This window comes from Megalops cyprinoides, chromosome 8, assembly GCF_013368585.1.
Source record: "Megalops cyprinoides isolate fMegCyp1 chromosome 8, fMegCyp1.pri, whole genome shotgun sequence".
NCBI lineage: Eukaryota > Metazoa > Chordata > Actinopteri > Elopiformes > Megalopidae > Megalops > Megalops cyprinoides.
This window is the reverse complement of record NC_050590.1, coordinates 22,044,183-22,069,320: the sequence shown is the minus strand read 5'-3', so window position 1 is coordinate 22,069,320 and position 25,138 is coordinate 22,044,183. Positions and strand designations below refer to the sequence as shown.

Sequence of the window (25,138 nt, the reverse complement as noted above, 5' to 3'; positions counted from 1 at the left end):
ATTTAATGACCTAATTAAATACATGAGTGTAATAAGGCAAGATATATATTTAGCTTAAGGCACATTTTACATAAGTCACTACATTTCAAAAACACTCTTTCTTACATCACACCCTAGATAAAATATGAGAACAAAAACGTAGATCTTGCAGCTATTCAATTACTCTGGATCTACCACAACCAATGCAATTTGCTATCTGACAACTTTACACCACATGATATTACATGCACATCACAGTTCAAATGAACAGATTCCAGAGCCTGGAACCTCCAAAGTTCCAAAACTCTCACTCAGTCTCAAATATTCACTTACATCATCCTTCATTGTGTGTCCACTGCAACATGTCTAACCTAATGTTTTTTTGCAGTTTAAGAAATGCATGATAACTTACATTTTTATAACATCTCATTACATTTTCTTCATTTTCTTCCATTTCAAACACCCATTGCTAATCGTGTCTCATAAAAAGCATAGATTCTGATTAAGCAACAAAAATAAAGCAACACAGATAAATAAATTCAACAATAGTTACATATTTTCTTCTAATGAATTTGACACAATGTGAGTTGTAGGAGTAAGAGCATTCCTCTTCATCCTGAAAACATTAGAATTTAAAAGGCACTCCAAGATGAATTATTGTTTCTCCAAACCAATTCTTAAATATATGCAAAAAAAGGCAAATGTATTAAATATGATAAAAAGAGAATTGTTTAATGTAATTCTCCATCTAATTTTCCATTAGTAATTCTCCACCAAGCAAATGTGAATCTGAAAAATCAGGTAGCTACACTCTGGGTGCACCTTGATTTGGGACTTTATATTGGATAGGGTAACTGGACTACTGAATATCTATGAAATTAATGTTTTTTTCCCACTCAGTCAAAGAAAAATATTCTAGGTAAATTTTGCCCTCTGCAACCAAAGTAGGATCATATTAACCAACTGCAAACAGACTCCAGCCATTAAGTTTAAAAAGCAGAAACTGGTCCAGAGTCAGCGCTTCAGAGGAAGTCTAGAACTAGACCATGAAAAACTTGAAACTGTCTATCGTCAACATCTTCAGATTTCCATCAAATTGATACTCACTAGAGTTCCCATACAAACGTTCATTTTTCATTGGGGTCACCCCATTTCTATTGTGTGTGCCTCCTCTTATTTTAATGATCAGATTTAGATACAATATGAATAACAGTACTGAAAGTGACAATTGCACATGTATTAATTTGGATTGATTAAAATGATTTACAACATTCGAGTGGAGATCCAGAGATAAGGCTGGACAAAGACAAATATATTGGGGCTTCCAAATGACTCAGTCGGTAAGGCACTTGTCTTGAGTGCAGGCTGAGCCCTACATCTTGGGCTCCATCCCATTTGAATCATCGACAGATAATGACAAAGAGCCCACAGTGCCAGAACAAACTGGCTTTGTTCAATGACAATAAGGGTGGGTAGGATGACTGGGGTTTCCTTATCTCACCACTATCAGCCAGCTTGCAATTCATCAGGTGCCTGTGAATTGCTTGGATGACATCTGTGGAGTAGTGCCTATCCTCCATTGGTATGTGCTTCTCTGTGATGCATTGTAAAAAAAAACTTCAGCTCTCCAGCACAAGAGACATTCAGGCATGGGTGGAGCTACAGATGAAGCACAAATTGCAGTAGGCGAGATCCATCTGGACATGGTTGGGCTGTTGCTAGAAAAAAGCAATGATCAGCTGCAGGAAATTCCACACATGTCCACTGCACATGCACCCAAACGTAGTATATATCTTATGCAGAGATCCCTTGTAGTGCAGCTGATGTAATTAACAACACCATCTTTGCCATTATTTGTTGGTATGTCTCTCTCTGTTCATAAATACAGGCAGTCCCTATTTTATGACAATACAGTTCAAGATGATCCATGTTTATAATTCATATAAAAATAGCACCATTGTTTAACAACACAAAATCTTGATTTATACCATTGCTGGGGAGTGAAATTAATAAATTATAAATCTATTCATCATTGGAGGTCTCTGCTATAGTTTATGGGTTGGAGCTGAAGATATTTTATCCTTCACTTCACCTTGTAATGAACACCTGTCAGAGGACCATGATTTGTGTCTTTCTGTTCCCCATGTTCTTGCATTCCTAAATGTCACGCACTGTGTGTCAGAATACTGAATATTTCTGCTGTCCTTCATGTGCAAGTGCATTTAAATATAGAGATATTGAATTAAATATCTACAAACACTTATACAGTATTTATATCTTATAAGCAATATTAATCCCTTATTTACCTAGACTTTTTGTGACAAAGTTTACTTCCAGTTTGCATTCAGGATCATGATCCTTGTGTCTATGAGAAAGTGCAACTCAGTTCCCAATGCTTTTATGCTAGGGTTTCCCGGAACACGTTGTGCTGTAAATGTGATGATCCCCTGTACAGTTTCAGGTGGGTTTGATATATGTCCCAGGAGAAAAGACTTTTCAGACCAATATAACTTGCTTCTTTAAGTATGCATGTTATTGCTGTTGTTTTGCAAAGAGCAGTCCTCTTTTAGATTATGTCCATGAAGTCATGTTTGGTGAATCCTCTCTGCAAAATACAAAAGAGAAAGAGATAGAGGATTTGTCAAGGCACATGAACTGGTACAACATATGAACACCAGAGAGGTTTGTAAGGGGGTGTGGACGCATGTGAATGCATCAATGCTAGAACTCATTGTAGAGCTGAAAAAGCCAATATGCAAGGAAAGGGTCTGCATGCTTGTGTACCATGTTACCAATGATATATGCAAACAAGAACAAATGTATGGGTTGCAGAGCTCTCACAGACACACCCCTGCACGTTTGCTGTGTCTACATTCCACACATACAGGAGTGCTAGCATGGGTGCGAAGAGTGCAACAATTCAAAAATATATAAATGAATAAATAAATACATACATGAGTGGTGGCCTTTAAGCAAAACATGTGGGTGGACAAGACCTTACTTAAAACTATGTGTCTTGATCAAGTAGATGGTTCCTTTTCACTTTGTTTTATATCCATTTTATTATTTAATTGTATCTAATGCACACAGTATTGCCCTTTGAAATTTATATTAAGCAACAAATTTAGAAATTATATTTCTGATATATTTACTTGTTTACTGTAGTTGCAGCCCTCTTCAAATATACTTGCTTTATTGTATTTGTTTGGTTTTTTTTTTTTTGTTTTGTTTTGTTTTTTTTTTTTTATTTCAGCAAGCAGGCACTTCTCACAGGTATTTTTTATAGGCTGACATACTGCTTCATGACTATTGATCCTTTGAAGGACCGAACATGCAGCCCTTATTGATGAAATCAAATTGCTTGACCATCAGCTCATCTGGATCCCTACTCTGTGGTCTCCACTCTGCCAGGCCACAGAATCCTCACCTGTTTGTAGTCCTTGCGCAGCTTCTTGTACTGGAACATGTTGGTGAGTACCGTCGCTGCCGCCTTAGCTGCATTCAGCTGCTCAGGCCTGAGGGAGACAAAGAGAAAAGACATTGGTAAAATGAAACAACAACATACCAAACAGCACAGCAGCTTAGCAGCGAAGGAGAAGGAGATCAAAAGACATTCTTTTCCCTTAAAAGGCATTGCACTCCCCATGTTTTACTAAAGCTGTAAAATCTATCAGAAGGCAGTAGAAAATATTTGCTGTAGGCAAAAAACAAAAATCAAAAAAAATATATATAGACATACAAAAATGGCTAGTTCCCCAAAGCTGCAATCCATATATTCTAAGAAAAAATCAAAAACAGTGAATTGTAATTGCTTATTACATTTCTAATTAATTGTAAATGCTTAAATGAGTAACATTACCTCAGAAGATCACATTGTGTCATCTCAGTATTAAAAGAAAATTCTTCTGTTATGCATCAGCCAGCTAGCTCAGCTACATAGCAAGCATGTTGTAATTTAGCTCACAGGCTAATGTTAAACAGTCTGCATGCATGTAAATTTAATCTGGGTACAAGTGTAAAGACTACATTAATATTAAATTCCATTGCAACAACTTAACTACTGTTTTTGGTGTTATTTGATGTATATATGCTTTGAATTTAAATCTGTTTTTGTGTACATTTTAGCTTTTTCAGATCAGGTATTTTTCACAGCATCATTGTTACAAATAAGAGTTTGGATGAATACTTCCAGTTTTCAGAGTGCTACCACAGAGTATCATGTCAGTGATCAGAGAGCAATTGTAAGTATAAGCTCCTCCACACACCCCCAACTTATTAATTTCTTTTTGTGCATGTATACTTTCATAATGAAATGTAATTTTATAAAGAGACCATAATTCAAGGGCCCAGACCCCTAACTTACTAACCTTCAGCTCTCCTTCCCAGCATTTTTTCCTTACCTGTTGCTGTGGGAGGTCTTGATAGCCACCAGTTTTGGCAGCCCATCATAGATAGTGATGTATCTGGCAGCTATGCTGCAGCATGTCACAAGGTTGTTGAGGATTCCGCAGATATTGACCACCACATCACTGGAGGGCTCCTTCTGGTGACCATCACTAGGCAGTTTGGACACTAGGCTGTTCACCACCTTGGTTGCTGGCATATAGATGACAGAGGAACACATCTATCAGTCTGCGGACTGCCCTCATGTGGTGACACACTAGTATCCATGCAACAACAGAGAATCCTTTACCCAGTTGTAATGGATAATATAATCAGTCTTTATCTCTTGCGCTTACTCTAATAGTCTCAGGAAATCTGCTTTTTCACAACAGATGTTTCTGAAAAGATTCAGAAAATTGAATATATACAGGCAATTATACATACAGCCAGCTCACCAAGGTAAAAGTGGTGAACAGGATGATTTATGAGGCAAACTTGTCCAACACCTGCAAACCTTCAGCCCTCCAGAAGTAAGGTTACCCATTTCTCAACCAAGCCCCTACGTGAACCACTTATGGTATGTGACCAGGTGTGTGCATTTACTTATGGAATGCACACACATAAATAAGTCAGGGGTAGGGGTATTTTGACATTGAGAAGGCATGTTGTGATCACTTGGCAAAATCAGAAAGTAGGACATGTGGCTCACCCATGTCAGTTTTGTCCTTGGCATGGCGAGACAGGTTTCTCAGGAAGCCTGTTATAGAGCGCAGTTCTAGGTCACTGTGGCTGCGCAGGTGGTCCACCACTACGGGCAGCATGCGCTCCTGCTCCAGTGCCACTCGACTTAGCACCATGGCCCACTGAAAGAGGATAGAGAGCCTTTCATTTATAACACTGCTCACTAAGAGACTGACGGAGGAATCTTCAGCACTGCTCCCCACAGAGCAGGGAAGGGACTTGTTTGCACATTTTCATAAACTAATGGTAAGTACACGCATTATGCTTTTACTCATAATTTAGCTCACTTAATTGGCCTTCCGGGTTTGCTATGTGTTTACCATGATTCTTTGTGAAACTTGGTGAATGCAATCTTAAATTATACTATACATAAACAGATTATGTCTTGTAGTGTTACTTTCTACAGGTGGTCTTTCAAGCACCTTACAAGATGTAAGTGGATATTAAGTGGCCTTTACATTTTTGCTGATTCTTGTTCAGTGTTGGGTTTTGTGAATGGTGGGGGACTGCCCACATCCAATGAAAATGAGCTGTTTTCACTAAACTGTTACAGCTAGAAAACAGCTAGAACCGCAACAAAAGACAGCAAGAGAACCTAGTAATAAAATAAAATGTGAAAAACACAGCACCAAGCCAAAAGTCACTGATGAGGAATTCACTAAGCTAAGGTTTATTTATCTGTCAATAAACAGCCATCACAAGGCTAGGTTGCATTATAAAAACCATTACTGACTTTGTGTGTCTTGGAAAGTGCTTTATAACCTTACAATGCGACACCCTGTTTTCTTCCAAAAATGTTGCTGAGGTGTTATATGGGGGAGTGAGGAGCCTGCCATTTACACTGAATGCTATAGGTAAACAGACAAGAACCAGAGTGTTCCCTCCTTGATACCGTCCACCACTGAGTCATCTTTCACCCTGGGGTCCACTGAAAAGAAAAACATGGTAGGGGCCTGAATTTTAAACTACTGTGTGATTGTGGACCATTACGCTGAGATTGGTCACCAGAGGTCTACCCTCTGAGCATCCTACCCTCTTATCTCCAGCAGTAATGTTCTGTAGCGCCCCAGCAGCTGCCTCACTGCTGGTGCTGCTGATCTTGCAGCGCTGCAACACTTGATTATACAGCCCAACCACCTGGGGGTGCCACAGCCACTCCTGCCCCTTGGGCTGCCTAGCCACCTCCGTGAATATGGCCAGGTCTTGGTTCCATTTCTGGAAGATGGAACATGCAGGTCATTGACAAAGATATAGAATCACTCGACCATTTGAAATATCTGAAGTCTGTTCAAGAGTCCTTTTCAAAACAGTGTCCTGAATGGACCTATAGGCTTTTGTTACACAACCACTACTTTATTTAAATCACAGCAGCTTCTATCCAATATTAAGAAGGCTATTCCTGTGTAACACATCTGTCCACCATACACGCTACCATTACCATGCTTTCCACATATTGTCATCATAAAATTCTGTATAGATTGTTCACAAATGTTCACTCATTGAAAAATTTACAGCACAAACAATACCCATTGCCTAACCAGAGAAAATCTCTTTATAGAAAGGTTATTTCTGTTTCATTATAGTACATTCTCCTGCATTAGTATTATATTGTATTGTCTATACTATGTAATATACTATATACTATATTATATTGTACTATGTAATATAATATAATATAATATAATACAATATAATATAATATAATATAATATATTTTAATTTCACAAGTGTTTCTAAAAAATCCTCAAGAATTAGCTAAACAAGTATTTGGTCATTTTCTCCTTTTTCATATTCCAAACTTTGTCGAGTAGGATGTGATCAGACCTTGTGACTGACACACACTTACATCCTTAGCTTTCTTGCTCTGAGGGGTGAAGCAGCCAATAGCTTCACTGCTTTGATAGTTCTGCCCTCGTGTAGGTCCTTCCAATCGCAACAGGGCAGAGGGAGGCATCTCACTGTACAGCTGATAGGACAGGTTCCTCAGGACACAAACAGCATTCTCTATTCCCTGGATGAGACACACGTAGAGGGCAGAAGGAAGAGGACAGATAAATCTAGAGCACATGGAGACATCTGACTCTCTGGGCGTCCACTCTCAAAAACTGTCAGATTTCGCACCTAAAACTATACTAGAATTATTAATATAAAGAATAAAGGACAATGGCTGTCTTTTTGGAAAGGGAATAAAGAAAATGACCACCTAACACATGTTCACCATTAAAGGCAAACTTTGAATGTATTCCCACTATACACCTAAGCTTACTTTCTCCTCCATCTTGTCATTTTGGAGGGAGTTCTGGATGTATTCCACTAGTGCATCCACCAGCCCTGAGGTCTCCCTCATTTGTTGCCGTGTCTTCTCATTCACAGAGCTTAGATTCCTAGGTGGAGATGGAAGAGCAGGGCACAACAAATAAAGGATGATGCTGGCACTTAGAAGGGTGGGGAATTCAAAGATACTAACTCCATCAGTCAGAGACTGGGGGAAAGAAAAGAGGGTTACATTAGCAATCAGAAAGAGGAATAAGAGGGTTGCACAAGCTGTGTGATTAAAGGATGAAGATGTTCATATAGCAGTAATGAGAAGGATTTAGAAAGAAATGGAAGGTCATACGAGTAATTGCAGACCAAGGGAAAGAAAATACAGGTATACTGCAGGTCAAAAGGAGAAGGGGGACATGAGGCCATCTGTACTGCTACCTGAGGCAGCCGGTGGTGTTGTAGACGATATCTGCCTCAGAAGGGCTTTGCTGGATCACCTCGGAGTCTCCACTACCCGACAGGGGAATTAGGATCATTTTCGTCAGCACAGACAATGTCTCCTCTGCCAGCTTCTCCTTAAGGCTGTCTTTGGAAGACAAATTCCATAGGATCCCTGCAGACAGTAAGAGGGGGGATTTCTACAACTCAAACTGTTTTTCTAAGTGTAATGTTTGTGATTACATACTTGTGTCATTTCCAGAGTGTTTCTCTATGTTTTAAACTTGTTAATGTAGAGAAGGCGCTGGCAAGGAGAGGATTGTGCTCTTCATGATTCCTCACACTTATCAGGCCATAAAACAACACTAAGCACTTTGGCAAAGTACTTTGTTGCATTACTCTTGATATAAGATAGGCACAAACATCTGTGCAGCCATGCATGTGTGGTATGTATAAAAATTTATAAAAGTAAAAATGCATAAAAATGTATAAAAGATGGCGGCTCACAGCAGTGCAGCGGCTTCTCCGGCTCCCGGTTATGGTATAAAGTATGTAATGCCTCTGAGGCACCTGGCACTTCCAAGGGGAGCTCCAAAAATTGTCACCCAGAGGTTACCAGAAATTCTCATTTCTGTGCACGCAGTGTCTGTATGGGCTCCCATTGTCCAATTATATTGCACTGTAATTTGAGGAGCGAGTTTTCTACCCATGACCAAACTGTGTGCCCATGTGGAGTATAACCTGTGAATTGGCCCTATGTAAGTGTAGCAAGAACAGTGTCCTTGTTGGTTCCCTCTTAGCTCCTCTCTGATGGCCTCAAACCTCCGAAATAACACAGACTGTGTCAGAGTTAGCAGGACATTGAAAAGCAGTGTCTAATGGGTGTAAGAGTCCTGTACCAGTGATGTTTTTGCGAAGCTCATCATCAGTCTCCTTGAGTGCCTCGATGAGTTTGGAGATGCCCCCTGCCTCGATCAGCGCTGCTTTGTTTTCCATGTTCTCATAGATGATATTGCGCATAGCACCTGTGGCATAGCGTTGCACCTCCTGGTTGTCACTTTCAAAGAGTTGCACCAATGCAGTGATGCCTTTCAGTTCACGCACCTGAAAAAGTGACAGGTAACACATGAGTACATGTCACTCACACTGTAGGCAACACCATCTTTCCAAAAGGGATTCCATTCTCACCTAAATCAAAGTACAATTTTCAAAAGAGGTGACAGCTGACTTAATAAACAAAATAGATTTTATATTTTGGGTGTAATTATCCTTGGATGGCAAACAATGACAGACTTTAGTGACAAAATGACTGGACTGTCACCTGGTTCTTTGCCTCTTTTTTGTGGTAACACTCATGCTGGAGGTAGGCAGCTCCAAGCACCTGCAACCCTGCATCGGGCATGGTCAAGTAGTTGACTGCCGTAAGCATATCCAGACTGTTTATCCTGGAAATAGAGTAGAGGGCAATGAGGAACAACTTATTTTACAGACAGACATATTCAATTCAATCCATCCATGCTGAAAAAATGTTTGCTTTCTCCTTTCAAGATAATTGTTTAATTTTTTCCAAAAGGGGTCTAACTCTGTGTAAGGTATAGAGTATGCCTGTCATTTGGCAGATGGCATACCCGCCACTCCCTTTTTCTTTTGCTTTTATTTGAAAATGTATTCTTTGGTGCTGTTAATGGAGATGGGTACAAACTGAAACAGGTTCCCAATACAATAATCACAAACAGAGTAACAGACTAATAATATTCACAGTGTTCACTGATTGTGCCAAACAACCTGAATTTTGTATAAAATTTGGTATGAAACTGTTTGATTACTAGGCAAATACCCATTTCAGTTGACCTATGATAAATATTCACAATATAGGGAAATACCATTTGTTCACAGCTGTTCCATATATATTTCACAGATGAGGTACCCAACATCCTGTGTTGGCTGTGTATGAGGGAGTGCAACTTCTTGGGTGCCCCACTCTGATTACTTCTTCGAATGTGACATAACAATGTATGAAAACTGAAATGTTCAAAATTTTACCTTCAAAGTGTTTAACCTGCTGAGAAATAAGAACACATAAGAACTAACTGCACATAAATGCCGTGATTCTCCTTGCTATGTGGGGATGCTGGTCTGAAAATCACAACATTTACAAATTTAGAGTTCTTCCTAAGTGGCTGGAATAAAGTCTACAATGTGTTTATGCATGACTTACTTAAAAAAAGATCAGCTTTCATTCTCTGACAATTCCAAATAGTAGATTTGGGAACAATAACAATTTTGTCTGTATATGTATTAGTTTATATGTTTTCATGTGTGGATAAGGTTGGACGTGTATCCATGCACATAAAATTTAAAGCCCTCCACAGAAAAACATGGGAAAGTATGTTTGCACATGTGCATGTGTGAAAGCTCCTGTAGTCTGTGTGTGATTTCTGTCAGCTTCAGATCACATTTATCACTAGAGGGATGGCCTATGCTCACTGTGTAGCTATGCCAGGGCCCGTTGAATTTTTTCCTCACCTACTTAGGCCTGTCATTTCCATGTCTCCATCTAAGATGTCCATCCCCTTGCCCACACTAGCACACAGGCTCTTGACAGATAGAGCACGCCGGCCTGAGGCTGGCTGATGCTGAAGGACGAGCAGGTTGCCCTGAGAGTGGGTGGACATCTGGCCCATGCCGTAGCCTCCCCCATAGCGACTGACTCTGGAGGACATCTGTCGCTGTGGGACACCAGATCCAGAGATGGAGCCCATGCTCATGCGATGGTGGCGATTGTTAATGCGGCTGATGGTTCGGTGCGCTGGGCCCTTGAAGGAGTATTGATGCATCACCTCCACCCCTCCCCCTCCCCAGACCCCACGACACAGCGTCCCGCTGAGGGAACGGTGCATGGTTGTGGGTGCTGACACAGACGGCGCTGTCTGCTGGGTCTGGACAATGTAGTCATTGCTGGCACTGTAGAGGGGCTGATGAGTGATGGTGCCATCCATGTCGGAAACCAGGCTACCTTCACCATCATCCTGGGACATCCAGGCAGCCACTGGGGTTGGCTGCTGAGGCAGACTGTTCAGGTGCATGGAGTGCATGGACATGGTCTCCAGGTCAGCCTGGCTCATGGCACGACTAATGCCTTGCTGACGGCTGGTCTGGTACCCACCCAAACTCATGTCTTCATGGTACATACTGCCCCATCTCCTGCCCCCCATGCTAATCCTACGCTCAGGGCGCATCTCCATGGCAGAACGTGAAGAGTAACTGCCGGCATACTGTGACGTGCGGGGCACCTAGGAATGAGGGTGCAGAGCAAAAGGCAAGAAAAACGTGACTGCTGGAGACAGAAGGGACACGTTTCAATTAAATTAACTCAACTGAACAAGAAGTTAAGTTAACAATAGAATGGCCAAGGTCATCAAATTTACAGCATGCACTTCAAAAATGTAAAATTCTTTACTATTGCGAAAGATTGCATTGTGTATTGAACACATGTCCATTAAAAATGGCTTTTAAATTAAACTCTACAATTAAATTTACATTTTACCTGACAGGCAGATACATAAAAATCATTTAACTAGTTATTCAACTATAACAGTTAGTAGTATAACCATGGGACAAATAAGCAATTTTGCAAACTATCCAGTTAGCCAGCAATCAATGACAAGGTCACCCACTCTTTGCTAGCTAGGTATCTAGATTGATAAAACTAAATAGCATTTAATGTAGCATTTATCCAGCTATGGTCAGTTTGTTTTGTTAATTAATGACTTGAGGGGATATTCAAATTACCAACTGCAGTAGTGTATCCATGTTTTTTGTTTGTCTTTTATATGTTTTTTTTTCTCTGTTAAACTATAAAATAATATTTTTTTAAAAATCTAATGGTTTAACGCACTAATTAGCTTTACCTGCTAGTTGGTACCTCGCTTGGCTAACCTTTGGAACTTTGTCACACACGCTTCTAATATTGTTGACTCTGTAATGGTTTTTCGCTAGTGTTGTATTGTACCTCACTTGAAAGTTGCTTTGGATAAAAGTGTCTGCCAAATGAATAAATGCAAATGTAATGTAAATGTAACTGCAGAAATTTTAGCTTGATAGCTAGCTACCACAACTAGCTACATAGCTAACTATAATTTGCATGCTAACTGCCTACATTAACTCCCTTTTCCACAATTTGAAAATATTGTCTTGTGCCTCTTAATTCATCAAATCATTGATGAAGACTTCTGAAGTTACTTTCTGTTCTCATGTGACTTGTGTTTTCGTGGGATAGACTGATAATAGCTAGGTAGCTAATTTTATGTACCTAGCTGGCAAACCTTTTAAGTCAAAGCACAGAGGCTAACTGTCAGCTAAGAAAAGGCTAACCTACCTAAAGTAGCCTTCTATGTTGTTTGAATCTTAAATTTTATCAATATTGACACCTGTTTGTGAGATCTATTTTCTATCCAAAGTGGTCACTAATGAATGAGATCCACATGTCCTTTGTCACTGGACCACAGCTCAGAAAGTCACTGTATCAGATTCATGGCATGAATGTTGCATCACATGAGGTCTTCCAGTATACTAAATATACACCCATTTTGTGCATCGCTACCTTAGTGGCATATGCAAAGAACATCCTCAGAAGCAAATGGACAATGTTCTAGCTACTACACAGCTATATTGCTTACTGCCATTTTCCAGCACATCCTACCTAGCAACTGACAATACCATCACAAAGTAAAAGAGGACAAAAAAGTCCTCTTCATATGCAGTATGTGCAGCTGCAGTATGACCCATGTATATATGGTGAAAGTCTACTTTGACATTTCATAATTAGAATAATACAAAATTGAACTTTTGTCAATTGCAGGCTCCCGAGTAGCTTAGTGGTTAAGGCGTTTGCTTTGAGCTCATACTAAGCTCTCCACACTAGGTGGATCTCTGCTGTGTCATCAGACAATGATGACTGGGAGCTCACAGCAGCGGAACAAATTTGCTTCATTCCTGTGGGGATAGGAATGGGTATGTTGGCAGGGGTTGCCTCACCGCTCTCAGGCATGCTGCTGGGATGATGGCAATGAAACCCTGCCCATTCTTCAATTGGAGCTCATTTTGGTGTGCAGGGCTGCTTGCAGTGTGAAAAATAGTCACATTGGCATGTGAGTGTATCAAAGGATTGCATCTGCTACGCCTAAGCACTCCTGAATGAATGCTGTTTTTTTTTCAGTGTGACAAATATAACATATCCAATAGGTGATTCCAAACTAGGGTTACCTATAAGGGGAAAGGTATAAAAAATAACCTATATATAAGCATGTAAAATGAATCCCAATATCACAATTTTTGGAAAAAGTAAAAAATTGTCCCAATCCACCAGTTATCTCTTCCAGATCAACTCCAAAAAGGTGCAGATGTTTTAACAGACCTTTTTAACAGCATCTGCTGTCCTGTACAAGTCAGTCAAAACACTTTTCCTTCTACACCCTGTAATGGCACCTCATGGAATGCTGCTCTCATTGGCTGACAATCCTGTGCAGGATTCTGACTAGAGCACTGGAAAATCTTGAGGCTAGACTTCAGCCTCTAAACATAGCGATAGTATTCTCTTGTGAAATATCACACAGGCAGACCAATGCACAGAACGACTGTGGGAATGGCATAGGAAAAAGAAATGCCTTGTATTTTTAATTCATAATAATTATCTTAAAATATTTTTTGTTACTCATTTTATAAACCTTTCTCCTAACCATTTTCTCCAACATGAGATTTCATGACATTTTCAAATAGTGAAAATACTTGTATTTTAAAAAAGGACTAAAACCACTGGTGACATGTATACAAACACTTGCTGATATTCCATATTTATGATGCTTCATTCCTGCTTGAAAGACCATGTTCCTGGCTGTAAAACCATACCAGACTTCTTCATCTGAATGCATCACTCATCTCAAAGGTTTGTTGATCGTATCTCTATCTCTGCTTAAACAAATACGACATTGCAAAATATTTTCCATCAGGAACATTCCAAAATGAGGATTGTGTCCTTTCAGGATATCCAACATGGGTAAGCAGTGTCTGAAGTACAAGTATTTGAATAAAGCATTCCTATATGTCTGTGGTTGTGTAGAAACATGAGATTGGCTTTTGGGATCCCAGGTTGCTTATTTCTTCGTTTTGCTAAGTTTCAAGAGCCAAGAAACAGAAAAAATCTTCAGAATACATGAATAAGCCATGGCCAGCAATACCAGAGCAACTCACATTTCAACAATAACTGAAAATGCAGCAAATGTATTAAGGACACTGACTGTGTTCTCATTAGAGGTAAAGGAAAGTGACTCAGATAAAGAAGAGGATCTTGAAGTAGGCAACGTAAAACAGCAGTTTGCCCAAATAGGGTCTTCACTTTATTGTGTAATTCATCACCTGTGACGGTCTGGAACAATCTTGTCCTCGGAAAATTTTGATGGAAAAGGCTGGAAAAGTTTTTAGCAATTTACTTCAAATCTTAGAAACCTTCCCAAGTCCAAGAACAACTTTTCAAACTGCAGATTACAAATGTTACTTGCAGGAATGCTCAACCTGATGATGATAATAAGGGCCATCCTCCAAGTTCCTGGGGAAATTTTGTTGCAAAATGATGCACTTACTTGGAACCCAATAAACTGAAATTAAAAGGAGAATTGTGAAGCACCAGAGCCATTTGCTAAAGTTAATGCTTAAGGTAAATGTTTAAAATTTGCCATTATAAAAAGCCACTGCTATGTCAGTCAAGGAAATTTAATTTTTAGAATGAATTTAGCATCCCCATAATGCTGTGACAAACTTATGGGCAACCTACAAGAAGAAGCTGTTGGTGACAACAAAGCTCTCAACAGAAAAACACCACACCATGTGTGAAAACGTGAAATATTTCCAGATGGCTACCATGATGGAAACATGTTTTAAACTAAACTGGTGCATGAATGGAGAAACCTCAATTAAGGAAATGTTGACTGACAATGTCTTTCTATAAATATGACAGTCATGGCAAAGGATTTATCAGTCCCAGATTGTCAATACACAAAGAATACATGAACAGCAGATCCACGATTCTATCAAAAATATGTTCTTCAGATGAAATTCTTGCTTAGTTTAGCCACCCATGTCAGTGGCCTCCAATTCACTGTCATCCTGGAAGGAAAACCAAAACAGCTTCCCCTACTTTGGCCTACTTTCCAGAAAATACCTTGCTATAACTGCCCCTTATCTGCCCAGAAGAGTGATGTTTTAGCTGCAGAATTATGATTTATTGAGTGGGACCCAGGGCCAACTACTTCAAAGAAAAACATGTCTAACATATCGAAGAGGAAGAAAAAGAAAAAGAAAAAACAATGTTCTGTGAATGTAGAGAGAGCATGCCTTGGCACTTGAGGAGGCAACCTGAATACAAAATTGTTGAAAAACAATTTTAATTTAAATGCTACTCTGAAACAGTTCTAGCAGGTCATTAGTCATTAGCAAGTGATAGGCTAGCACCACTGGCATAATTATTGATAGTGCAGTACACTGGGGCCCATGTAGGAAAGTGGTTTTTTGTTGCTTTACTATTTGTAGGTGGGCCCTCACGCACATTGACCATTTCACACAGTCTTCAAAGTAACCATTCAACAATACCACCGAAATGATTTGTAACTGTGACAGCTATATATACCACCTTCCCACCTTGTGTATCACACTTACAGTTTGAGTCATAGACTTTTTATATGTATTTTTATTTGTCCTTACTGAAATGTTCCAAAACGACATGTTTTATTAAAAATAAATATTATTTCTACCTACCACTTATTTAATTTGGTTACTTTATTCTCAAAAGTTATGACAGAAGAAGGCTTGCTAGGAAATGCTAATTTGTTTGTCCAATGATCTTGCTCCCTGTCTTCTCTGATAACTTGCGTGACGTTCAGGGGGGGGGGGCAATCACAATTATTTTACGCTAGTGGCTAGCACTACTACTGAGTGCAGTCCCAGCCAAATGGCTAATGGCTTCAGAATATGTTTGTTTTATCAGAACCTGTTTGCTACAGAAGTCCAAGTAGATGCAACTCCCATAAATTACAAAAAAAGTTCAAATAGAGTATTTAGTTCACATTTGTGGGATACACTAACAGTTACATCTGAGTGTAAAACATGTACCTAACTAATTTGAGAAGCAAATAAAGACTTTATTTGAAACAAGACCATGTGTATTAGATTCTTCAAGCGGCACCCCTGACAAGCTTCCATTGTAAACCGAGGTCTACCACAACTGTTTCAAGTTAACAGAGAACTTTTATGGGATTCTGTCTCAGTTTGTCTTTGATGTCTGGCATGTAGTTAAATTACAACATTGACTACTGACGTTTGCAGCTATGCAGTTGAAATTAATGATGAACTTTAGAAAGTTCATTATAATAAATTGATGGAAATTAATCAATGGGAGTCTAGGAGGTCACACTCACCATTATCCTTCCCATGGTGAACAAGTGGGACTTGCTGAAGCCAGGGTTGAAGGTAGAATACTTAATTGTTGAAGAATCGCCATATTCTAGGAGCAGTAAAAGGTATGGATCACATGTTAAAAACCATGCATAACAGCTCCATTTTCACTTTAACTTATCAGTATAACCTTATGTGGGCAGTATATCAGTATAGCTACTCAAAGTCACAAAAACAATGACAAATCAGACAAAGAGAAAGACACAGACACAGAGGGAATAAATCCGAATATCACACTGAACACCATCTCAAAGCTGAAATGTGTTCATTTTTCATGTGGCTAACCAGAGCTCAGCACAGTGGCAAGACATGGAGCACAACAAATTCAGTCTGAATATGTATTTACTGTAGTTCTGGCATTGTCCCCTTGATACACATGACAGCCTTCTGCAACATTTTGTGAGTTTACACAGAATTTTGCAGAAACACATAGCATATGTGTTACTGCAATTTGTTGCAGAAACACATATAAACACATATAAAATTTGTTGGTTGCTGTCTGATTTACACAGAAGCCATCTTACACCCTGCCTGCACGATGCCATTTATGCATTATTCTAGCTTTCCTATCCTATACTGGCAGATGTTCAGCTGGGGGCCAGAGCCAGACTGAGGGGATGGTGTGACTGAGGGGATCTGGTATTTCACTGCATAGGCACATTCCAATACCATTAACAGTGACAAACCTTAGTTGTATTTTAATGGTGGTGTGGGTGCAGATTCTGTGAAGTGGGGAACTGACAGGGAACTTACATGTCCAGTTCAATTTATCTCTTTAGATGTTATCTTCCAATTATCTACTTTGTATGTTTTTTTCCTGCAGGTCATATCAGTGAGGGTGCTACCACAATTAATTTGTGGCTATTCAAAGGCAGTAACTCAGTATAACCATGTATTGAGCGGTTGGTTGCTATAGGACATAAGCAGGGAGAGAAAGTGACATAAATATGACCAATTATGTTAAACATCGGTTGGGTTTGAGGTGTACATCTAGGTGAATAAAGTCAGAAAAAAGGCTACCACTCATCAGCCCCTATACTAACAAGTCTACTATTAGCTCCATGAGAAAATCTACTGGCCACTAGGCTTTGAGCAGGGAGGAGTAGTTTTCCAGGGAAATTCTCATATATTCAAAGTGTGCAACTTTCTACTAGCCAATTTGAGAGAAACATGGGTGCAAATAAGTCTGTACCCTCAAAACTGAGTAAAATGTAAGTGAGGCATGCAAAAAAAACACTAAGCACCATTATGTCTGAGTTGGTCATTAAGTCTTAAGTTTGTGTAGAAAGAAAAGGTGTTGCTGGCATGTAACACTTTTTTCTTCAGTTTAGCTTGATGATAAATAATAGTCCCCAGGTGTTTTTAAAATTAGTCTGTTGTGTCTTATTCATCAAATATGCAATATGTTGGTGCATCAGCACAATGGGGAGTAGATGAGGCATTAACTTATTGCAAAAAATATAGTTATAATGGAGTAATATTTATGTGCACCTGTCCATCATGATTTATTTTGCCCCTAAAAGATCTGGTTTAGCTGTTTTAAAGGCCCTTCAGTGCAGCTGAAGGGATGAGAAAGTACCTGATTATGATCAATGAAAAAATGTGGTCAAGCCACAATACTGGTTCCACAGCATGCCTGCATGAACAATCTGATTTACCTGTATACCCTTAGAACAGCATTTCCCAAACCTCTCCTGGGAAATGCTGCCCTAGAGGATGTCGGTAGTGTAAAGTGTCACTTGTGTCCTATGAGGGGCCCCTATGTAAGAGAACTGTGAACCATAAGTGTTAGTTTTTCCTTCACTAAAAGGTGGAACTCACATTTTAGGTACAGTACACACCTTTAGGTAGGATGGGTCTATGTTCCATTTTGCTAGCAGCAGGAGATTTCCGGTATCACCTCCTTTTTATGGAACACATTTTCTCAAACTTAACCTGCCCAGCACTAATTTTTAACTTAGAATGGTATGAAATTTCATACACAAGAATAAACAAATGTCAGCATCAACCTGGCAAATACAGTAAATAGAAAAAATATTTACTCAGGTAAGTTTGGATGTGGAAACCTGGGACAGGCTTGGAGATTGTAGTTTCATTTGGAGCATATGTTGGTGACCATTACCTTTGTGTGGACTGGCCCCTAGCATAACTGAATGGGCAGTTTCCATCACCAGGAGCATGTGTTCATTATTTTTATTTATTTTTTATTTTTGTCAGTTACCACTCTCCCAGCTTGTATGCAGAGGGAGGAGATATTCTTGCCTTGGGTACCAAAAATGCTACAGCTGGGTCTGGACATGACTGGAGTGAGTGTGTGTTTGGGATGGTATTTTGCGGTTTGCACCTCAGTTTGGACATGACAGACATGTGGTCATGATGGTATGGTGATGAATTGAGCTGAGTGTGTATATAGGCATTATGGAATTCAGGGAATATGGTGACAATGATATATGTGTAAGCATGGGGTAAGAGAGTATAATGGTGTAAGGCTGCATTTGGCTGTAAAGTTATGCTGGATTTCCGTGATGGTAGAATAAATTTTTATCACAACTTTTTAAAAGAATCCCTTGAAAACTCAAATAGTAATCAAATACTCTTTATCAACAAAATGGATTCTTAACACAATTTTGGAATCTTCGGTTGTATGACACAAAGCTTGCCTTTCCACCATACCCTCTATGCTTGCAGAACACTGTCAAAGTTCTTGAATACACTTCTCATGCACAGCCAACGGCTTGAGGTTAGGTCTGACCAGAAAAACCATAGGGCCCTGTTGTCACAATCCTTCCAAAGGAAGACCAAAATACAAGGAGATATAACCAGCTGTGTTTTGCATCACATTAGGGTAAAGATGTATTTACATACAGGTACCATAAGGCCACTGTAAAGCACTCTAAATACTGTATAAAGATAGTTACAGCTTAGCATTATTCATTGACAATGGGTAAATCATTACAATCTTAATTGTCTTAATTGTAATGATGTATGTGATTTAACATATTGTCCCAAGATATATGCATCAATAGTTCAAATCAGACTATAGACCAAATTAGAGACTATAGATCAATGATTACACTGACAAAAACTGGATCTGTTCTGCAATTAGTGAGTTTCCAGGGGTGATAAAATTTAGCCCTGTTGGTCATATGCCAATTGCAATTGATCACTGTCATCAAGTCAGAGAGACAACAGCATCATTTAAGCTGCCTCTGCATATAGCAAAGAGACTGGACGATAACACTAGACAGGCATATGTGGAATGTATACTTGGACATTTAGGTTTTTAGCATTTTTAGCTTGTTTGGCTGCAACAACAGACAGTTTCACTTATAATATATTTTCCAAATAGACATGCATGTTTTCCACTAATTGTGATCTTTAGAGCAGGCTATGATATGTACATTATAAGCTGTGTACCTATAGGTTGACTCTGAGGTCACAAATGCCTGTCTCAGTTTCTTCCTTATGTACAAAAAAAGAGGCAATTATAATATAAAAATGTCAGCTTTGTGGCCCACCAAATGAAATCAGATTCTTCACTAACATTCCCCAAAGCAAATGTCATTGTTTGCAATAACTCCCTTTATTGGCTATTTAATTTATTATGAAATTCTGAAATATCAGATATGAGATTTTCTGTCTGCATTCTATGCATCTTGAATGAGTCCAATTTTTAATCTGACAAATTAGTTACTTTTACATCACACAGGGGACTGATGACCACCTGTTTATTATTGGATTATGGATTATGGAATATTTTAGTTGGCTATTTATTTAGTGTACTTTCTTGCTAAATGCCTCTTTATAGCAACCAAAAATAAAATAGAAAGTTTTACTGATCTACAGTGCTTTTCACAGTGCCCCCATGGACTTTGAAAGTTTACCCACTTCTTCCTTCACAACACGATCACGCATGATCGAAAACTGTGAGGCATCTTCTGAAACTCACAACACAGTAATGTATGAATTGTGGAAGCCCTTGCTAATGTCAAAGAAGGAGACTCACCTGATGAGGCGTATTTTAATCCACAGCCGTTGATCTGCGGTAGAGATTTCGATAATTTCTCGGCAAGTCGCATTTGAACCTGCTGTTGCACCCTTTTCGCCTTAGCGTCCTCGTCCGAGTGGGAGCCTCCATTTTCCAGCTGTGTCTCCGAGGGGACTGCATAGGTGCTGACAGTAGTATTGGGAGCTATAGCAGACAGAAAAACGTCAGAAGGTACGCTCACACTCATTGCTACGGTTGATATTAAAGAGCATGAGAGCGCATGAGAAAAAAAAAATCCAAAACACTCCCACTTCCAAAAAACAGCTGTTTTATTGGTAGTGGCTTTCTTCTGTATGGAAGAATCAAGTTCCTATTGAAACAGGTGTTCGTCCATATTTCACAAGAAAATTAATCTGGTAGAAAAAAGTCAGCAACAACAGCAGCGGGGGAATTAGTACACACGTATTAGTCCGTTCGACGTAGCTAATGTTTTACGTCTGCGTTAAGAAACACATTCTTTTTACAGCCGAAAGGTTGTTTTGTGTCCAGTTGCTGAGCATAGTACACTAAGCACAGGCGGCGCGGGGTGGAGCTTCTATCAAGTGACCGATTACCTAATACAGGTGCCCCAGACAGAAGTTGCCTGTAAGCGCTGATCTGGGACCAGTTTTGATGTTTACTTTGTAAAGGTTACGGTGAGAATTGTGATTGGAAAATCTGGTCCTGGGTCAGAATTTACGGGCAACGTTTGCCTCAAGCAATAACTCTAGCCTGTGCAAAACCGCCACCTTCTTGGTGGGACTTCTCGATTTTTAAGGTAGACTGGAGTCAAAAGAAGCCGTTGTATGTTCACTCACTGTCAGCTCACCAATAAACGTTTCCAACGATAGACACACTGAATGATTGATGCGGATGGATTATGGCTCCTATCTTTTAGTGATCATACATTAATATTACAAGTAATAGAGTAAATCGGAGGCTGTAATTTAGAAATCTATAATTACTGAGAATAACGAAAAGCCTTTATGGACCTATCTTGATTTACACTTCTTTCTACAAAATATGTCAATAACCTATTACATTAAAGATGAAACAGAATATAACTATCTGTTACCCAGTAAACATCCGGGGCAGAGGCAGGCTAACGGGAGTTTATCAACAGTATCACATTTTATTATTATTGGTTACAAAGGAAAGGAATTTAGTAGCTATATCACAGTTGGTGCTGATGAAACTGCTGCTGTGAACTTCTGTTGTATACCATGTTCATTTTTGGACATCCTTTGCTTTGTGCCTGTGCCCATGACCTTCCAAAGAAAAGAGAAATAGGTTCTGGCTCCAGCTCACCATCCACCATCTCTGGAACACCACTCTCAGCCCTACCACAGAAAAAAAAAACATTAGTCCTGCCTTTGAGACTCACCATCTGCCTCGGACTCTGGAATACCTGTCTCAGTTGTACCACACTAAAAGTCAGACTTGACTCTACAACTATATACTGCAGTTCCACTTCTGCCTTACCACTCATTCCCAGTTCCACCAACATTACCTTAAGTCTATTAGTCCATACATGGGTTTATTGCCCCTCCTAGCCACTGAAATATGTAATATAAAATAGGTCCAAAAGTAATCTAATTAATTACATGCTTTGTGATTAATTAATTAATCTAAATTAATCACATATATCATTATTTGCCGTGAGAAGCAGTTAAAAATATTTTAAAATATTCCTAGCTAGCCTGCAGTTGGGTATGATAAACACTATCTAGCTTGCAAGCCTACTGTATATCTAGCCTGTCCGTGTATACTAAAAAGCAGCTGATTATCTTCGGCACTCAGCTTGCAGCCTCGTACCTACAACCGAATCACAGCCATGCTGATATTCAGTATAACAGTACTTCCTCTCGCGTGATATTGCTTAAATGCACAGTGACATATGGGGTCAAGGGGCATCATAGAGTGCAATTAATCTGCGTAAATTTTTTTGACATGTTTGTAGCAAAGGACGAGAGCAGTCACCCCACCCAGCCTCAAACCTGGGTCTATGGGGTACCAAACATGCAACGTTGACCGCGACACCAAAGAGCCAGGCTCGTTGGTATGGCAGTCAGGGCGCATATTCAACCGTAGTGACGTCACACTGCCCTCCCCTTTGGGAAGCGCGCCCATGCGCTTCACACACAGAGGCGTCCCTCACGCATTCCCCTGCTGTACTTCTCCCATCCAAAATAAAATGATTGTAAGAAATAAATCTGAATGCTATTATGTTTGATTTTGTAATAAATTCATTTTTGAGCCTTCACATTGAGGATGACATAACAGCAAACCTATCACCTGAGAAGTTAGTGGACACATACGCGGAACGCAAAAAAAGGCGTTTAGTCAAGGCTGGATTATGGACCGGGCCAGTGCCAGGGGGCCTCCAAGCCTCTGGCTGTGTACGGTGTGCGGCCCAAGACTTCTGAAGGAAGTTAAACGCCAGGGCCCTCAGTGCGCACAGCGCAAGCTGACCACTAGGCCCCTGGGTGCTTATAGTGTGAGCTAACCACTAGGGCCCCCCAGACCCCTCAGTGCTTACAATGTGAGGGCCCCCAGACCCCTTGATGTTTAAAACGTGAGCTGACCACTACTACTCCCCAGACCCCTCTGCACTTACAATGTGAGGGCCCCCAGGCCCCTTGGTGTTTAAAATGTAAGCTGACCACTAGGGTCCCTGGGCCCCTCAGCGCTTACAGTTTGAGAGCCCACAGGCCCCTTGGCGTTTAAAGAGTGATCTGACCACTAGGGCCCCTGGGCCCCTCAGCACCAACAGTGTGAGGGTCCCTGGGCCCATCATGCGCTAAAAGCATGAGCTGACCACAAGGGCCCACAGGCACCTGGGTGCTTGCAGTGTGAGTTGACCACTAGGACCCCCAGGGCCCTCAATGCATACATCAAGTGTAACACCTGGGCCCCTTGGTACATACAGTGCATGCTTAAAACAAGAGCCTCTCTGAGAGTACAGTGCTTCTGTACAACTGAGCTGGGGGGGGCCTCCAAAAGACATGTGTCCAGGGGGCTCACGGGACCATGATCCGGCCCTGCGTTTACTTCTACACTAGGTGTGACACTGGTTATTTTAAATATATATATATATATATATATATATATATATATATATATATATATATATATATATATATATATATACAGTACATATTTTACAAGCCTGCTGTAACAACTAACAACAGGCAACACTGTTGCTGAGCATTTTCTAATTGTGTGTGTGTGTGTGTGTTATAAGTTGGATATGAGTGAGTATGCATATTTCATAGTTTTAAATTTAACATGAAATTAGTTCATGTGTACACTAAATGTTTTAAAAGGGTACATGGAAAATGAAAGCCTAACAGTATAATATAAACAAATTGATATTTCACTTTTAATAGACTTTAAGTTTATGGTTAGTGCACTCATGTGTGAAAGACAAATACCCTGTGTAAGCCTATGTGTGATATATTACAATGTGGTCAGAAACTGATTTGATGCGCTGTGTTGTTTGGCTTTATGGCAAGCTTGGCACTATTGTCTTCTGTTATTGCATGTATATGTGTAACACGCCTCGCAATAGTTGGACTGTGTACTGACGTCAGTTAAAAAATGTTTGCGCCTACGGTGTTCTTTAAACTCTACTTGTAGTTCATGAAGGATGTTAGAAAACTCACACACTTCAAGTGTTCTCAGCAGTTCTCATGAGCCAGTGAGTGGGTGTGGTTAAATGTGCGAAACTGGCTAGCACCTGAAAATGAGAGGGTGTAGCACCCATGTTTCTGCTAACTGAAAGATTGGCACAACTTTTTCTTACCAAAATTTGTACTTGTGCACACATTATAGGTGCTCTAACATATATGTAGGAAGAGAGCCTGGTCACATGTTCAGGAAGGAGATGTACAGTCAACAGTCCAGGTATACAGAGATAAGAAATGAATTCATTTATTGCTGTACACGTGGTATTATGCCATTATCTCTGAAGTTATTTTGAAATAAATCATTATCTACGACGTCACTGAAAGTTAGTATCTTCTAGGCTGTTTCTTAAAAGCAGAGGTCTTATATCTCTTCAACATGATCATGATAGTCATTTATTTCAGTTGAGATGGTACCAATGTTGGTGATCAAATGGTGTGTCTGTGGAGTCAGTAATGGATAGTCTAACACAGCTCTCAGTGGGTTTCACCTCAGTTATACTCCAGTTACACATTGAAAGGAAAGAGGCCAGTACTACAAGAATGGGAAGGTGGAGCATAAGGTCCCTTTCATGGATATATTTTGACTGTAATTTTGAGGGAGATATATTCTGGATAAGAAAGAGAATCTTTTTCCTTTAAGATAATCTTATATTCTGGCAGAGAAGTCAGGTGTGGACAGGGATGAAAATACAGCTACAGCCACCCATTACTTTTACAGTCATCCTACCATGGTTACATTTTGCTGAATTTTTTCCTTTACCCAGCTCAAAAGGAAAAATTAGTTCATCCCAGTACTTTTGGGCTGATAAAGATCTAGTGCAGTGTCAGCTGCACTGCATTAAAATAGTTACAATAATACTGAATATTATGCAGTGTTTTTAAATTATTTTTAACTGCTCATCATTGGGCTATAATGTTTGTGTAGCTTAAATTTCATGATGAATTTCATTCATCTCATTCATTCATTTCATTCATCTTATAGCTCCATCAGTCCCAGGTTCTCCCCTGGGACATTGTCTTCATCAGATGGTCTACATACTGCAGTAGCTTTCTGAAGACAATGGCTCTAGGGATGTGATAGTGATACAGGAAACATTAAGCAGCGTTCATT

The 25,138-nt window shown here is 39.8% G+C and overlaps 1 protein-coding gene across 2 annotated transcripts; it reads right to left on the bottom strand.

Annotated features, from left to right (window-relative positions):
- Positions 1-797: 797 nt before the first annotated feature.
- LOC118782405 (plakophilin-3-like) lies at positions 798-20,848 on the bottom strand. Of its 2 annotated transcripts, XR_005005138.1 has the most exons (14): positions 20,318-20,848; positions 16,275-16,360; positions 10,333-11,099; positions 9,128-9,251; positions 8,706-8,910; positions 7,807-7,981; positions 7,370-7,487; positions 6,950-7,114; positions 6,136-6,318; positions 5,072-5,225; positions 4,380-4,575; positions 3,407-3,494; positions 2,286-2,584; positions 798-1,697 (listed from the first exon to the last, which is right to left on the bottom strand). XR_005005138.1 is itself a non-coding variant. In XM_036535749.1 (13 exons), the coding sequence occupies exons 1-13, from the start codon at positions 20,544-20,546 to the stop codon at positions 2,546-2,548; spliced, it is 2,529 nt and encodes an 842-aa protein (XP_036391642.1). In that variant the 5' UTR covers positions 20,547-20,848; the 3' UTR covers positions 798-2,545. The 2 variants fall into 2 exon arrangements, 1 of the variants encoding a protein (XP_036391642.1); XM_036535749.1 differs by having other exon boundaries at positions 798-2,584.
- Positions 20,849-25,138: the final 4,290 nt, after the last annotated feature.

Coding starts and splice junctions, on each gene's coding strand:
- LOC118782405 (XM_036535749.1), bottom strand. CDS start 20,546: ATGAGTGTGAGCGTACCTTCTGACGTTTTTCTGTCTGCTATAGCTCCC. Junction 7,488..7,806: donor AACACCACCGGCTGCCTCAG/GTAGCAGTACAG, acceptor ATCTCCACCTAG/GAATCTAAGCTCTGTGAATG. Junction 5,226..6,135: donor TTACTGCTGGAGATAAGAGG/GTAGGATGCTCA, acceptor ATCCTCTTTCAG/TGGGCCATGGTGCTAAGTCG.